This window comes from Balaenoptera acutorostrata, chromosome 10, assembly GCF_949987535.1.
Source record: "Balaenoptera acutorostrata chromosome 10, mBalAcu1.1, whole genome shotgun sequence".
NCBI lineage: Eukaryota > Metazoa > Chordata > Mammalia > Artiodactyla > Balaenopteridae > Balaenoptera > Balaenoptera acutorostrata.
This window is the reverse complement of record NC_080073.1, coordinates 77,494,441-77,509,254: the sequence shown is the minus strand read 5'-3', so window position 1 is coordinate 77,509,254 and position 14,814 is coordinate 77,494,441. Positions and strand designations below refer to the sequence as shown.

Genomic DNA, 14,814 nt, shown 5'->3' with positions numbered 1-14,814 from the left:
CTTTCAACTAAATATTCTGACATTTGTTATAAATAAATAGCACACATTTCTTTCACACTTGACAGTTTATAAAGTGGCAACTCTGGTTAATCCAACCCTCCTTCCTACCCCCAAGCTTTGATCAAGCACCTGTTTTAACTCTCACTAGAGAATTCCAGCTTGGAGTCAAAAATCCCCTGGGGTATGGGGGTAACTTTTGCCTGAGGCTACTTATGATCAAAAGGCTTATAATCAGCCCCTTCCAAATGCAGCTGTGGTTACTTCAGATTCCAGATCTTTCCTGCATAGACCTCAGCTAAACTCTCCTCACTCCCACCCCCATCCCCTCCCCCATCCCCACACTAATATCTTAATGGTAGTCTCCTGGATTCTCCTTTTTGTTTCCAATTATTTGGCAGGAACTCAGGAGGAGATTAAGAGGTGCTCCCTTCTTTTTGGTATTTAGAGTTCTTAACCCTTCACCACCATGTTTGCAGTGAGAAGGGACAAATTCACAGCTCCTGTTCATATTAATTCTATCCCTTTATCCTTTAGAGTTACATATAGTTCAAGCTACTCCTCAATTGTTTAAAAAAAAAATAAAGTATACTCTGAAGGAGCTTGATATTATAACTAAGTTAACCAGAACTTTAAAGTTAATTATTAAATTTAAAGGTTATTGTTTAATTATTAAATAATTAATAATTAAATATTGTTATTATTTAATTAAATAATTTAAAAAATACATACAAGTCTCATTTCCCCTTTTTTCTAAATCACCTGGCACCTGCAATGTGACCAGCCATCCCCTGGATTCAGTGTCTAGGTCTCTAGAAAGGTTTGTAGAGAGTGAAAGAAACCAGGCACACAGTAGGTTTGGGGTCCGTACTTATCATTATGTTACTTATGCAGTTAGGAAGGTCCACTTTTTTCCTATTCACTAGAAATTCCATGATGATTTTGTAATAGTCATAATTATATTGAATTACAATAGTAAAGAATTCTTGTAAAACATCATAATCAACTGGAAAAAGGATTAAAATCTCTCAGGAACCAAAGTGTTCAGACTATAGCCCAAGTGTCATGTTGATGGCAAGCCACCATCGAGGTAGGCAAATATTGAGGACAAAGAGACAAAGTGGTCTTAATTAAGACCACACATGCATCTCCCCCTATGGGAGTCAGAAAACCAGAGTTCTTGACCCTGCCTCTGACTTCCTGTGGTTAAGTCACACTTCCTGTGAGCTGCAGCTGGTATTAGTCAGTACACACTGATATATCTGTACCTCTTTTTTTTTTAAACTGAAGTATAGTTGAGTTACAATGTTGTGTTAGTTTCAGGTGTACAGCAAAGTGGTTCAGTTATACATGTACATATATCCATTCTTTTTCAGATTCTTTTCCCATATAGGTTATTGTTTTTTTCCCATATTGAGTAGAGTTCCCTGTGCTATACAGTAGGTCCTTGTTGTTTACCTGTTTTATATATAGTGGTGTGTATCTGTTAAGCCCAAATTCCTAATTCATCCCTCCCCTGCTTTCCCCTTTGGTAACCATAACTTTGTTTTCTATGTCTGTGAGCCTGTTTCTGTTTTATAAATAAGTTCATTTGTATCACTTTTTTAGATTCCACATGTAAGTGGTATCATATGCTATTTGTCTTTCTCTGTCTGACTTAGCTCACTTGGTATGATAACCTCTAGGTCCAGCCATGTTGCTGCAAATGGCATTATTTCATTCTTTTGTATGGCTGGGTAAAATTCCACTCTTTATCCATTCATCTCTCGATGGACATTTAGGTTACTTCCATGTCTCGGCTATTATAAAGAGTGCTGCTATGAACATGGGGGTGCAGATATCCTTTCAAATTAGAGTTTTTGTCTTTTCTGGGTGTATGCCCAGGAGTGGAATTGCAGGATCATATGGTAACTCTATTTTTAGTTTTTAAAGAAACCTCCATACTGTTCTCCTTAGTGGCTGCACCAATTTACATTCCCACCAACAGTGTAAGAGAGTTCCCTTTTCTCCACACCCTCTCCCTGTATCTCTTGTTTAAATTATTTAAATACTTTTATATCAGTTGGTGGGCAGCCTTTGCCCAAGCCCACTGCAAGGCCTCCTTGACTACTTTCCTGGAACTCCCTGGATTTCCCTGTGAGCCAGTCACTAAAGGCTTATTTCCGGCCCTCCTGTGTGAGCAGTGCCTGCACAGAAAACTTTCTGAGTATTTTGAGCATCACTCCTGATCCAGGCTTAATATTTCTTATCTTTGATATGAAGATTTAGAGTAAACAACCCGTAAGTTTCCTTCTAAAATCCTGATGTTTTATTTTACATGATTAATATTGAGAGGAAAAGATAGGCTTCACTTGGAGCCAGAACTCTGCCTTTGCCTCTGGAATTGGCTTTTGGGAAAGGGTGTGATACTCCGTTTGCATTGAAGGCTATGAAGAACCTCAAAGCAGCTTGCAGCCAATTGGAGCCAAATGGAGCTGTAGGCTTTGACCCATCAATAACTCCCGGTGTAAGATCACTTACGGCGCCATCAATGCGTCTGAATATAGATGGCTCCTCCTGGGCTCTAGCTCAGTGGCCCACAAAGCAGACTTTGGTTTCGTGGTGTAATTTAGAAAGTGAACACAAACATTTTCGATAGATGAAGACAGAGAACTTCTCTGCAGAGGAACCTAAGGGTTAAGACTGCGTCATTTTCTCTTAATATATCATGTGATCTGAGTTATCAGTAACCACAAGAATAGAGCAGTAACCTAAGTTGCATGTTGGCTGTTTGAGTGGTTTCTTTTTGATAAGCATTTTCAGATCATTAGGGAAATGTGATTATTTGTTCCAAAATACATGCATCTTGAAATTTTCTCCTTTATTCAATTAAAATTTTTTGATTGGGCAGCTCAGGATTCTACCGGACCCTGGAAAAATAGAAGTAAACAAGACTGAAATGGCCCCTGGACTCAGGGTGCTTCCAGTATATTTGTAACTCAGTGAAAGGAAGATGTTACTAAAGATGATAATGAGAGGCAGATTAGTATAGTGGTTAATATTGCAGGCTCAGGGGAAAGACTGCTGCTTATTAACTCTGTGACCTTGATCAGATTAGTTACTTAACCTCTCTAAGCCTTAGTCTCCTCATCTGTAAAGTGGGGGCAAGAATATTTACCTTGCAAGTCTGTTAATCAAATAAAAAAATACAATGCCTTATAATGTCTTTGGAATAATGCCTGACATAGAGTAAGTGCTAATACATGCTATCTCTGTTGGTTTTTATTGAAGTATAGTTGATTTACAATGATTCAGGTGTACAGCAAAGTGATTCTGTTATACATATATACCTATTCTTTTTCAGATTCTTTTCCATTATAGGTTATTACAAGATATTGAATGTGGTTCCCTGTGCTATACAGTAGGTCCTAGTTGTTTATCTATTTTATACATAGTAGTAGTGCATATCTATTAATTCCAAATTCCTAATTTATCCCTCCTCCCCTTTCCCCTTCGGTAACCATAAGTTTGTTCTCTATCTCGTGAGTCTATTTCTGTTTTGTAAATAAGTTCATTTGTATCATTTTTTAGATTCCACATATAAGTGATATATGATATTTATCTTTCTCTGCCTGACTTAACTTCACTTAGTATGATAATCTCTAGGTCCATCCACGTTGCTGCAAATGGTATTATTTCATTCTTTTTTTCTGGTTGTTAATAAAGTAGAAGCACTGATAAGAATAAACAGGAAAATAATAAACCAAGAGCAAAAAAAAAAAAGTTTACCTTAGTTCTCTCCCTCAAGCTCCTTTTTGAGCACATGCCAGTTGAAACTGAAAGTGTTATATCACACCTGGGCCTTCCCTCTGTCTGATTAAATAACTGAGATCTCCCTTTTCACTTGTTTTAGGGTCATGACATTTTTCTGAACCACCAGCATCTTCTTATCCTTTGAATACATTTTCTGAGGAATAGATCAAAGCCGATAGCTGCTCAAGCATCACTTGGGAAGCTTGTTTATGAAAACACACACTCCCGGACAGCAATTCCAGGAATCTTTGTTTGTGGCAAACAAACCAAGGGATTCTTATGCATAAACCAACTATGGACACACGCCTTGCAAACCTTTGCCTATAAAGTAATGGCAGATGCTGTAAGCTGGATGTGCATCCAGGGCTGGTATTAGCCAGCACACACCCGTTAAAATATCAAGCTAATTCCCTACTGCCATTCCTAACTAGCTTCTGCCCGGAGTCCTTGAGTGCCCTTCAGCTCCCCCTCACCCTCTCCCAGCCCGAGCCCCAGCTGCCTGACCTTCCCCCAGGAACCTTCCAACCCACCAGCAACTCAAGAGCCTAGCACAGCATGGGCCTCTGCTCTAGGGAGCTAGCTGATGTCTGCTCTAGAACGGGACTGATTAATGAATGGTTTGAACATTGCCCTTGAAAATGACCGGTTGTAGGGAAAAGATGGCAGCTCTATTTCTAGATGAAACACACACATACACGCATACACACATATACCCACCACACATATGTACACTCATGTGCCCACACACCTCCCAGAGGCATTTATCACTTGCTCACCACTTTACTAAGAGTCTTTCCGTGTAATAAATACCCAGCTTCTTTACTGAAGGGGTGAAAGAACAGGGTGACAAAGGCTGCCAAGCCACTGGTTATGATGAATGAACTTTTCTAGCTATTATTTCATAAGGAGCTACAGCCTCTTGGCAGTAGAAGTAATTCTCCAAGGCTCCATTGGAACCAACAGAATTAGAATCCCTGTTAAAATACAGCTTTGGAGGGAGAGGAAGCCCCTTCATTCTTTACTTTATAACATGTTTAGTAGGTGCCTGGGGATGCCTGCATTTTTTTGTAGTCTTCTACCCTGGAGTAATCATCTTCACTATGTTCATCTGTCTCTGTCCTCATAGACAAGGGTCCTTTTAATAATTAAGGGTTGCAAACCAGTGAATATAACGAAAAGGAAGCAGACTCACAGATATAGAGAACAAATTAGTAGTTACCAGTGGGGAGAGGGAGGGGGGAAAGAGCAATGTAGGGGTAGGGGATTAGGAGGTACAAACTACTATGTATAAAGTAAGCTACAAGGCTATATCATAACAGCACAGGGAATATAGCCAATATTTTATAATAACTATAAATGGAGTATAACCTTTAAAAATTGTGAATCACTATATTGTACACATGTAACTTATATTGCACATCAACTATGCTTCAATTAAAATTTTTTAAAAAAACAATTGAGGGTTGATATCTTATACAGGTTCCATGTTCTGGTATGGCAGTTCTTTGCTTGAAGAGATTAAAAGTATTTCTAATATTTTCTGTTCCCTTTTAAAAAAAAATTATTTTCAGGAGATGGTACTTAAGAGACTATATGCCTTTAAATGCTCCATTGAACAGCCTTAGTTCTGACTTACCCAATTTAGAATGATTAATCACCTCACCTATACTGCCAAGTCCTGCTTATCACAGCACTGCCCAGAGCTGTCCAGCCAAGAGTTTCATCTTCCCTGGAATTGTCCTTGATCTTTCAAAGCTCTGTGTTGGGTAAAGAGCATTTCATTGGGAAACCTAAAGCATGGGCTCTGCTTCTAGTTCTACCACTGACCAGCTTTGTGACCTTGACCAAGACTCAATCACTCTGTGCCGGAATTTCTTCATCAGCGAGGATGACGAAAGCAACCATGAGTATCTACTGAGTTCTTATCATGTGCCAGGCGCTATGCTCACCACTTTACAGGAACTATTTCACTCAACAGTCTTTTTTTTTAGCAGTTACTATTCATCAGATGCATTTTATACACTATCTCATTGAATTCTCACAACAGCTCTGTGAAGAAGCTATTCTTATGATTCCCATTTTGCAGATGAGAAGACTGAGAGTTACAAAGGCCATGTTCCTTGAGCAAGGCTCTTCTACAGTAAGTGGCAGAGCAAAAATTTGAACCCAGTCCCGTCTGATGAGCAAGCCAATGTTTATAACCACATATATACCATACTGCCCCTGATCTGGCTGGTCTTAGAGGACACGTAGGGTTTAGCGAAGAGGAGATGGGTGTGAATATTAGTTTGACCAAAGATCTGGGGGCAGGAAGATCTAGAGCAGTGGTTCTCTACCAGGGGCAATTCCCCCCTCCCCAGGGGACATTCAGCAATGTCTGGAGACATGTTTTATTGTCATGATCAGGGAAGGCTACTTGCATTTAGTAGAAGAGGCCAGGGGTGGCACTGAATATCCTACAATGCACAGGACAGCCCGACACAGCAAAGAATTATCTGGATTCAAATGTCCATAGGTTGAGAAACTGCTAGCTCTAAAGCAGGACTGTTCTGCTTTGGCATCTCCAAAGAAGACAACTGGGCACTCTTTGGGTGTTGCCTGCTTGCTAAAGTACCCACATTTTTCCATTAGGTCATGTAGAATTCAAACTACCAGGACGTGGGATACAGTGAGAATCAATAGATCTTGCCAGCAAGCAAGACTCTGGCTTTTATTAATCAAGGGTAATGCAAGATGGGTTGAATGGAAAGGTCTTCCAACCATGTGAGTTCTAAGGTGCTAAGAAAATTTTGCACCTATGCAAAGGGAAAACAAACAAAAAATCCCTGGCTGTATGTTAGAATAATCTAGGAAGCTTTTTAAAATACCAGTACTCAGGTCTCAACCCAAGAAATTCTGATTAATATGGTCTGGCATGGCCTAGATGGTCCCATGCACAGCCTGGGTTTGAGTCATTGGCTATATTGTTATCAAGGTGGGCGGTTGATGAGTAGAACTTGGATAAAGCAGCAACTCTAGAGATGAACTGACCATTAAAAAATAAGCATCCAGTACAAGGGAACTTTAAAATACTCAGCATTCCAGAAATGTATAACCTGAATCAAATCAGGAGGACACAACGGACAAACCCAAATAGACTGACATGCTATAAAACATCTGACGTGTACACTTCAAAAATGTCAATGTCAAAAACTGAGGCTTGTTCTAGACTAAAGGAGACTAAAGAGAAATGATAACTGAATCCAAAACATGATGTGGGATTTTCTTTTGCTATGGAGGACACTAATAGAACAATGGGTGAAAACTGAAAATGGTTTGTAGACCAGAGTATTGTATCAATGTTAATTTCCTGAGTTTGATAACCATACGGTGGTTATGTAAAAGAATGACCTTGTTTTCAGTAATATACCTAAAACTTTTAACAGTAAATGAAATGATTCAGAAAAGAAGTGTGTGTGTGTGCGTTTGCATGTGTGTGTGCGTGTGTGTGTGTGTGTGTGTGTGTAGGATGGGAGGGATAAGAATAAAGCAAATGTGAAAAAATGTTAACATCTGGGGAATCTGGATGAAGGCTTTATGGGTATTCTTTGCACTATTCTATTCTTGCAGCTGTTCTGTAAATCTAGAAATTATGCCAAAATACAAAGTTAAAATACTCCAAAAGGTGTTAGAAGGATTCCTGTCTCTGGAATCCTTTGCGATTATGATACATGCCTGTATTTCATGATGTCTTAGGTGACATCTTTTGTGCAAAGAAGAGGGAATAAGTGGAAATGGACATGAGGTGGTCTGAAAGTTTTGAGGTGATTTTTTTACAACCAGGGAAATTCCCTTGTGACTTCTAGGCTAGGAAATCCCCCTAAGCAGGTCTCCTGGTAACGCCAAGTCATCTCCTCAGAGAGCCTCTTTCTTTGAACATCTAATGTTGAGTCAACTTCATCTAAGTCAATGCTGTGGTGACCTAGCCACCCAAGTGCTGCACTGCTTTTAGCACTTTGTCTTAGAGAATGCAGTCCTCCTCTTTTTAAACCCCTTATTCATGAGGTGGGGTGGGGGGATGGAGGAGGGGCTGCTCAGGAAGAAAGAAATAGATTAAATAGTCAATTAAATATAATCCTCCACAACACTTCCCTCCCTCACACCCATCACACCCCGCCCGTCTTAGTTCCTTTGGGCTGCTGAAACAAAAATATCACAGACTGAGTGACTTAAAAAACATTTATTTCTCACAGTTTGGAGGCTGGGAAGACCAAGGTCAAGGCACAAACAGATTTGGTGTCTGGTGAGAGCTTCCAGGTTCATAGATAGCCATCTTTTTGCTGTGTCCTCACATGATAGAAGGGGTGAGAGAGCTTGCTGGGGTCTGCTTTATAAGGGCAGTAATCTCATTCAAGAGCCTTCTACTCTCATGACCTAAGCACCTTCTAAAGGCCCCACCTCCTAACACCATCACACTGGCGATTAGGATTTCAACCTGTGAATTTTGGAGGGACACATCCAGTCCATCGCACTGCCCTGCCTATGCCTCCCTCTGGCATAAATTAAAAGTTAAGTGGAGAAAAAGGGGGGGGGGCTGTTCTTTCTTTATAGACAGTAAAATATGAAATACAATTAAAAGCTGCTTTCTAGAAAGAAAGTGAAAAAAGTGAAGTAGGTGAGCATTTCCGGGCACAAGGTCATTGTCTATTTCGGAGAAAGTGATTTTTTTAAACTGTTCTTTGTGATCCCTAGGTAGGTGACCACACATCTCAATTTTCCCAGTCCTTTTAACATAATTATCAGCACTTCCTATCATACTGGACAATGTCCCAGTTTAGATATTAAATTCTGTAGTCACCTACTTGTAGAAAAAACCATTTCCCCTCCTATGGAAGAATAATTTACACCGAGCTTGGTATTTGACTCACATCACTGGACTTCATCATAGAAAATTTCACCAGATCTGGGTGAATTACCATGTGGAAATCTGAGCCCATATGAGACAGAACCGAGATGGACATACAAATAGAAAATACATTCTACAAAGGAAACAGTAAAAGACCTGAGAACAGGAAGTCAGCGGAACCAGAGAGTTTTGCTGACCTTTCTTTTTTCTTCAACCACCATTCTAAATTTCTTTTTTTATTTTTTGATAGAACAAAGCTGTGTTACCTCCTTGCCCCTCCCCCAGGCAGAGCCTTTCAATCTTAGCACATTTCACCTATGTTCCATTTTCACAAAAGGGCCTGATAGTACTGATGGTATCAGCTGAAGAACTTCATGAAACTCACATCTGGTTTCAGGGGAAGTCAGCCCAGGTACCTGTGGGAGGCTGCCATTCGCCACGTCTTTAGCTTTCGACCCACTTCTGTCCCCGTCCAGCTCACAAAATGACGTTCCCACTGGCTGCTCTAGTCAATTCGTCCGGGAAGCAAAGGGTCCATCAAGATGAAATAAATTGTAGCTGATGCACACGCAAAGGGATGATTTAATGCAGTCCGGAGAGTCTTCAGTGCAATTTCAGCTCCCTTGCTTGAGCTTTGAAAAAGCGTGACTGCCGTTTTAATTATTTATGAGTGTGTTGGATGGCTTCTTTCAAACACAAACGGGCTTTCATGTTTCAAGTGTTCCCCAAAGCAGCGTTTTGTAGAAAGACTGTGTATAGCTCATGAGATCCAAGAGAGGAACCGTTTGATTGTGACTTGAGTTTAACTACGTTCTACTTTTGGCTGAGGTCGAAGGACAGGTCTCATGGATGCCTCTTTTGATGGAGGAACATTTAAATTCTGGGTCCACAGAGCCCATAGCTGTGGCCACACCTCATAGGCTCGTGGGCACAGTGGCCACTCCAGGTGGCTTGTCTCTCCTCAAAGATTGTATTGTGGCAAAATATGTCCTACGATGGACACTGCTGGACATCCGTAACTGAGGGCAGATGTCACCAGCTCTAGTCTGAGCTTTTAGGGAATTTTTAAGACAATTTTTTTTAAAGCAGATATTCATTTTTAATTATTTATTTATTTATTTATTTATTTATTTTTTGGCTGTGTTGGGTCTTCGTTTCTGTGCGAGGGCTTTCTCCAGTTGCGGCGAGCGGGGGCCACTCTTCATCGTGGTGCGCGGGCCTCTCACCATCGCGGCCTCTCTTGCTGCGGAGCACAGGCTCCAGACGCGCAGGCTCAGCAGTTGTGGCTCACGGGCCCAGTTGCTCCGCGGCATGTGGGATCCTCCCAGACCAGGGCCGGAACCCGTGTCCCCTGCATCAGCAGGCAGACTCTCAACCACTGCGCCACCAGGGAAGCCCTTTAGGGAATTTTTGATGGTATATTAAGATATCCAGTAGAATTCTACACATCAAACCTTGACCCCATATTTTTTTCACTTGAAAACTTTTTATCTGGGAAGAGAAACCAGCTCACAGAAATGGTGATGAACCCATAGTGAATGTTCCTCCACTGTTGTTACATTTGTGGAACATCTTTTATATTTTAGGAAACTCTAATCTGATTTTACCATTTGATATGTGTCACTTGCGTGGATAGAGCATGAGGAAGGAACCAGGCTATCAGAGCAAATGGGGGGAACAGCCTGTGTCTTCACAGCTGTGTAGCAAAGTGAAGGTCTTCGCTCTGTGGTCACTCCATAAGCCTGTGTCACCCCTGGTCTCTGACAACCAGATAGCTTTTCTTAAGAATTACGAAGTAGGTGATGCTTACACTAAGCTAACAAAAAAGCACTCATGGCTTTTAGTGACCAGCTGTTAAAAGAACAACAGCGACTCTGTGTGCCATCTGATGGCTTATAGGAGGTCTGTGTTTGGGAGAAGATGGTGGAACCAAGTCCAGTTTTGGCAAACTCACCAACTGTTTGGCATTGTGATTACATTCTCATCATGAGCTCCAGAGGGGCAGAGAAGGTCTAGACTTCATGGACCATAGACTCAAAGATACAAGCAACAATGCCCCTTCTTTTTGGTAGCCAAAATGATGTCTACTGTAAAACCTTAGTGTGCCGATGGTCAAAACATAATCTGGGAATTCCCGGCAGTCGAGTCATTAAGACTCTGTGCTTTCACTGCTGAGGGTCCGGGTTCGATCCCTGGTCGGGGAACCAAGATCCCACAAGCCGTGCCTTGCGGCCTTTAACAAAAAAGTGATCTGAGGAAGGTAGAGATTAAAATAATAATAATAATAATAATCAGCCATTTCTGGCTTTTCTTGTAGTCAACTGCAAGGTTTTCTCAGTCAGTTTGGATCACCTGTAAACTGGTGTTGAATTAAAAAGCCTACACCTTGTCAGAGTGTTGAAACATGGCTGTTGGGAGTGAGGGTGGCCTCGTTTAAATTTAGCCAAGCGACTGCTGTACCCTCAGGCTGCTGATCTCCAGTCATCTGCATCCATCTGTGCTGGAATGAAGTACCCAGATTTCCATCTGCTGCCCTGGTAAAGTCTATGAGGTTACCCTCTATTCTTCTTGTCCCAGCCACAGAGTGGGTCCTTGGGTCTCCTGCCCTCCCTGCCTACATCTGCACTCTTCTTGGAGAAACCCAGAAAGTGTTGGAAGCTCTTCCATGACTCTAGAGCAATGGGAAATCCACTGGGGCTGTCTTGGGCCCTCTCTGCCTGGACAGCCACTCTTGCTTCTGTATAAAATAGGGTGTGTGGGGGGATTCTAGGGCCTTGCTGCTTTCCTAGACACCCCTCCCCCCGGGAAATGAGGGCCAGATGCTGTCTATTCCAGATCTCTAAACACACTTGGGGATCCCAGAATTCTACCCACCTGTTGGAGCTTTTGACCCAGATTAGAGTAGGATATCGGTCCCCTACTCGGAGACCCACACCAGCCTGTAGCTCATTGTTCTCCTCTCCAAAGGACAGGAGAATTTTTATCTCCTTTGACAGAAACAACTGACTCTGCAAATATTCTTCTAAATATTTCACATTAGCATCTGGATCTTAGCTTTTGAACTCAAAAGCTGAGAACCTCACCTCTTTGTTCTCTGCTTCCACAGTTGAGGGAGTAGACGACCCACATTTGGCTACCTGAGTAGAGTAATGAGATTCAGAGAAAGAAGCCATCAGTTAATCCATCCCTCAGTAAATATAACTAACATTCCAAACGCTTTGTTTGTGTAATCAAAGGTCTGCAGGTCGAACAGCTTCTTGTCTGAACTAAACTCTGTGTTAATCTCGGAATCACAAATAGGAAGGCAGCTAAAACGCTGCTGGGAAGTAAGTGATAAAATAATCACGGCCCACATTCTGCTTGCTGCAGGATCCACAGGAAGCCTACATGCTGTGTCCCATTCAGCCAAAACTCTCGTCATCATCTTTATCATCATTTTATGCATCCAGCCTTTCACAGAGCTGACGACAGGCCAACTTTGCCCAAAGAACCAAATGCAGTGGTTAGGCTTGGTCACAAAAGAAACACACAACTCATGATTTTTTTCTTTTGCCACTTTCTTTCTGCTCTCTAAAGAGGAGATGATCATGATTAGCACAACAGCCACAGTACCATTTAGAGCTAATGCTCATGTCCTTGATGGACCCAGCCATTCAACTGTCTGTGTTGATTAATGTCACCTCTGCACTGTATAAGGAGAAAACACCTTAATTTTACGAGACATTTATGATCCCATTTACATCTGTTGATATATATAATCTGTGCATACATACATATACACACGCACACATACACACACATCCAGTTGGTTCTGTTTCTCTGAAGAATCCTGACAAATATAGTAACAAATTACCCCAAAACTTATCTCATCATGTGTCAGAGTCCAGAGTCCAGGCAAGGCTTAGCTGAGTCCTCCACTTCAGGGACTCTCTCGGGGCTGCAGTCACAGTGTTGGCTGGGGCTACAGTCTCCTCTGAAGGTTTGACCGGGGAAGGAAGCTCTTCTGAGCCCACTTAGTAGTTGTTGCCAGGACCCAGTTCTTCACAGGCTATTGGACTGAGAGCCTCAGTCCTCTCTGGAGGCTGGAGGGCACCCTCAGCTCCTTGCTATGTGTGGCTCTCCAGAGAGCAGCTCCTAACATGGCAGCTTGCTTCATCAGAGCAAGCCAGTGAAGAGAGCCAGAGAGAGAGAGAGAGAGAGAATATGACGGAAAGCACAGCTTTTTGTAAAGTAATCTCAGAAGTGATGTCCCGTCACTTTTCCCATTTCTATTCCTAAAGCAAATGCCTGCATCCAGCCTGGACTCAGGGGAGGGGATCACACAGGGCATGAACACCAGGATGTGAGGATCACGGGAGCCACCAGAGAAGGGAGCCCGCCAGACATAGCTGGTCAGTACACATCACAGGTGAGACAAAGCTCAGTCTGAGTCCAGAGCCCACACTCGGAGAGCCTGGGGGAATTCCTCAGCAGGAATGGGCAACCCGAGGATCGCTGGGTGACCAGAGCAAAGGGAATCCTCCAGATCACGGTGAGGCCCATTGCCCCTCGCAAAGTCCCGGCCAGCATCCTCACAGCTCTGAGTCAGTTTCCCCCTCCTCCGAAACACCCTAGTAAACACGGCGGAAACCTGCCCTGTCAACCTTAACTCCATCTTGTGTTTTCTGGAAACACGTTCCTTCTTGATATAGAGGGATGTAATCAATGTATTTGCATTCATCCTCTTGGCACAAAATGTGACCACATTCCTTCAAATTCAAGACTCTGGACCTTTGTGCTTCCTACCGTGAGAATAGCTTACTTTCTTCTCGGAGTCCTCCTCCTCCTCCAGTGCATCCAAGACTCAATTGTCCATGGGATCCATTCTAGTGAGTCTCACCTCAAGGGAAGGGAAGGGTGGAAAAGGCGGCTGGCGCTGGACTTCTATTCCTGGCAGCACCGTTGTTGAAAGTAAGAGGGCATTGTTTTGCATGGACAGAACACACGCTACACTCACTGGTGGGCAGTGGCTCTTCAGGAGGCAGGAGGGAATGAGGCTGGTGTTTGCTCACTGTAATCAGATGCCACCACACACCTGGGAGCACAGCGAGACAGCTTTCCCAACTTTCTGTATCTCTCTCTTGGACCCCACGCTCACACACAGCCATTTCCCCCGGGGTGTGCCCGGAGCCCCTGTGAGCCTGAGCCATTCCCAGTGCTGAGATACCCTCCACGGACACCAGCATTGCCCCCGTTAACCAGTCAGAATGCCTTCATTCCAGCAGTGTTGTAGAATGAAATGACCAAGGAGAAAATGTCTAGCACAGCATCTGACATTGCATTGGAACTACATTATAAATTCCTTGGCATTGAAGAAGGAATGAATAAAACAAAAAAAGATACCTTTTTAAAGAGTTGATGATTCATGTTATTTCGTTTAAGGGAGTGATGGAGATATTCCTTGGTTTATCTGGTTTAGTCAATGCCTCGTGGACTATTGGATTGAACCACAAGAAAGTACCAATATTTGATGGTCTTTAACCTCCATAAAACACAATTCCATGTGCTTCAACCTAATATAATCTCAACAAGAAGTCCCTGGTGCATTTTTGGCTCAAAATAGCAGGCTGAGAAAACGTTTAACTCCTCTGTCTGCCAAAATGTCTCTGAAATGGCAGGAGAAAAATATAATGAGAAGCAGCGGTCCGTGGCACTGGAAATAGTGGCAAGTGTCAGGAGCAGATCAGAAACCCTTCTGGGAGACAGCAGGCAGATGGGATCCTAGGGGCAGGAGAGGTGGATGCAGGGTTGGCTGTGGTGGTCTTGGACCCCCAGGTAGCACCCAGCTCTCTGAGCATCTTACTAGCTGACCAGGTGAAGCAGTGCAGGCTCCACAGGGCAGCGACCTGGGTTGGGATGGGGCCCCTCCTTACACACTCAGCCTCAGCATTTGGTCCCGGGCAAAACCTGTGAGAAAATGATCATTCAGTAAAGTGTAGAATCAGCCGTATGTGGCTTCTTGAGGGTCATTGGGACTGCAGGGAAAAGCAGAGCTGAGCCTGAGGGAACTTGAGTGAGGTCACCCCAGTGACTCATCCCAGGATCCTGCACTCACTTGACTCCTCCCAGCTTCTGTGTCCTGAAGCTGGTTAAGACATCCC

At 42.9% G+C, this 14,814-nt stretch overlaps 1 protein-coding gene across 3 annotated transcripts in view; it reads left to right on the top strand.

Annotated features, from left to right (window-relative positions):
* RCAN2 (regulator of calcineurin 2) overlaps nt 1-14,814 on the top strand; it is a 268,038-nt gene that overhangs the window by 207,214 nt on the left and 46,010 nt on the right. The window contains exon 1 of one of the 3 annotated variants that reach the window (XM_057555062.1): nt 5,888-5,929. The exons of the other annotated variants lie outside the window; for them this stretch is intronic. Within the exon in view, the coding sequence (XP_057411045.1) occupies nt 5,903-5,929 (27 nt within the window). The 5' untranslated portion in view covers nt 5,888-5,902. Of the gene's footprint in view, nt 1-5,887; nt 5,930-14,814 lie in introns of those variants that run through there. 3 annotated transcript variants of the gene reach the window in all.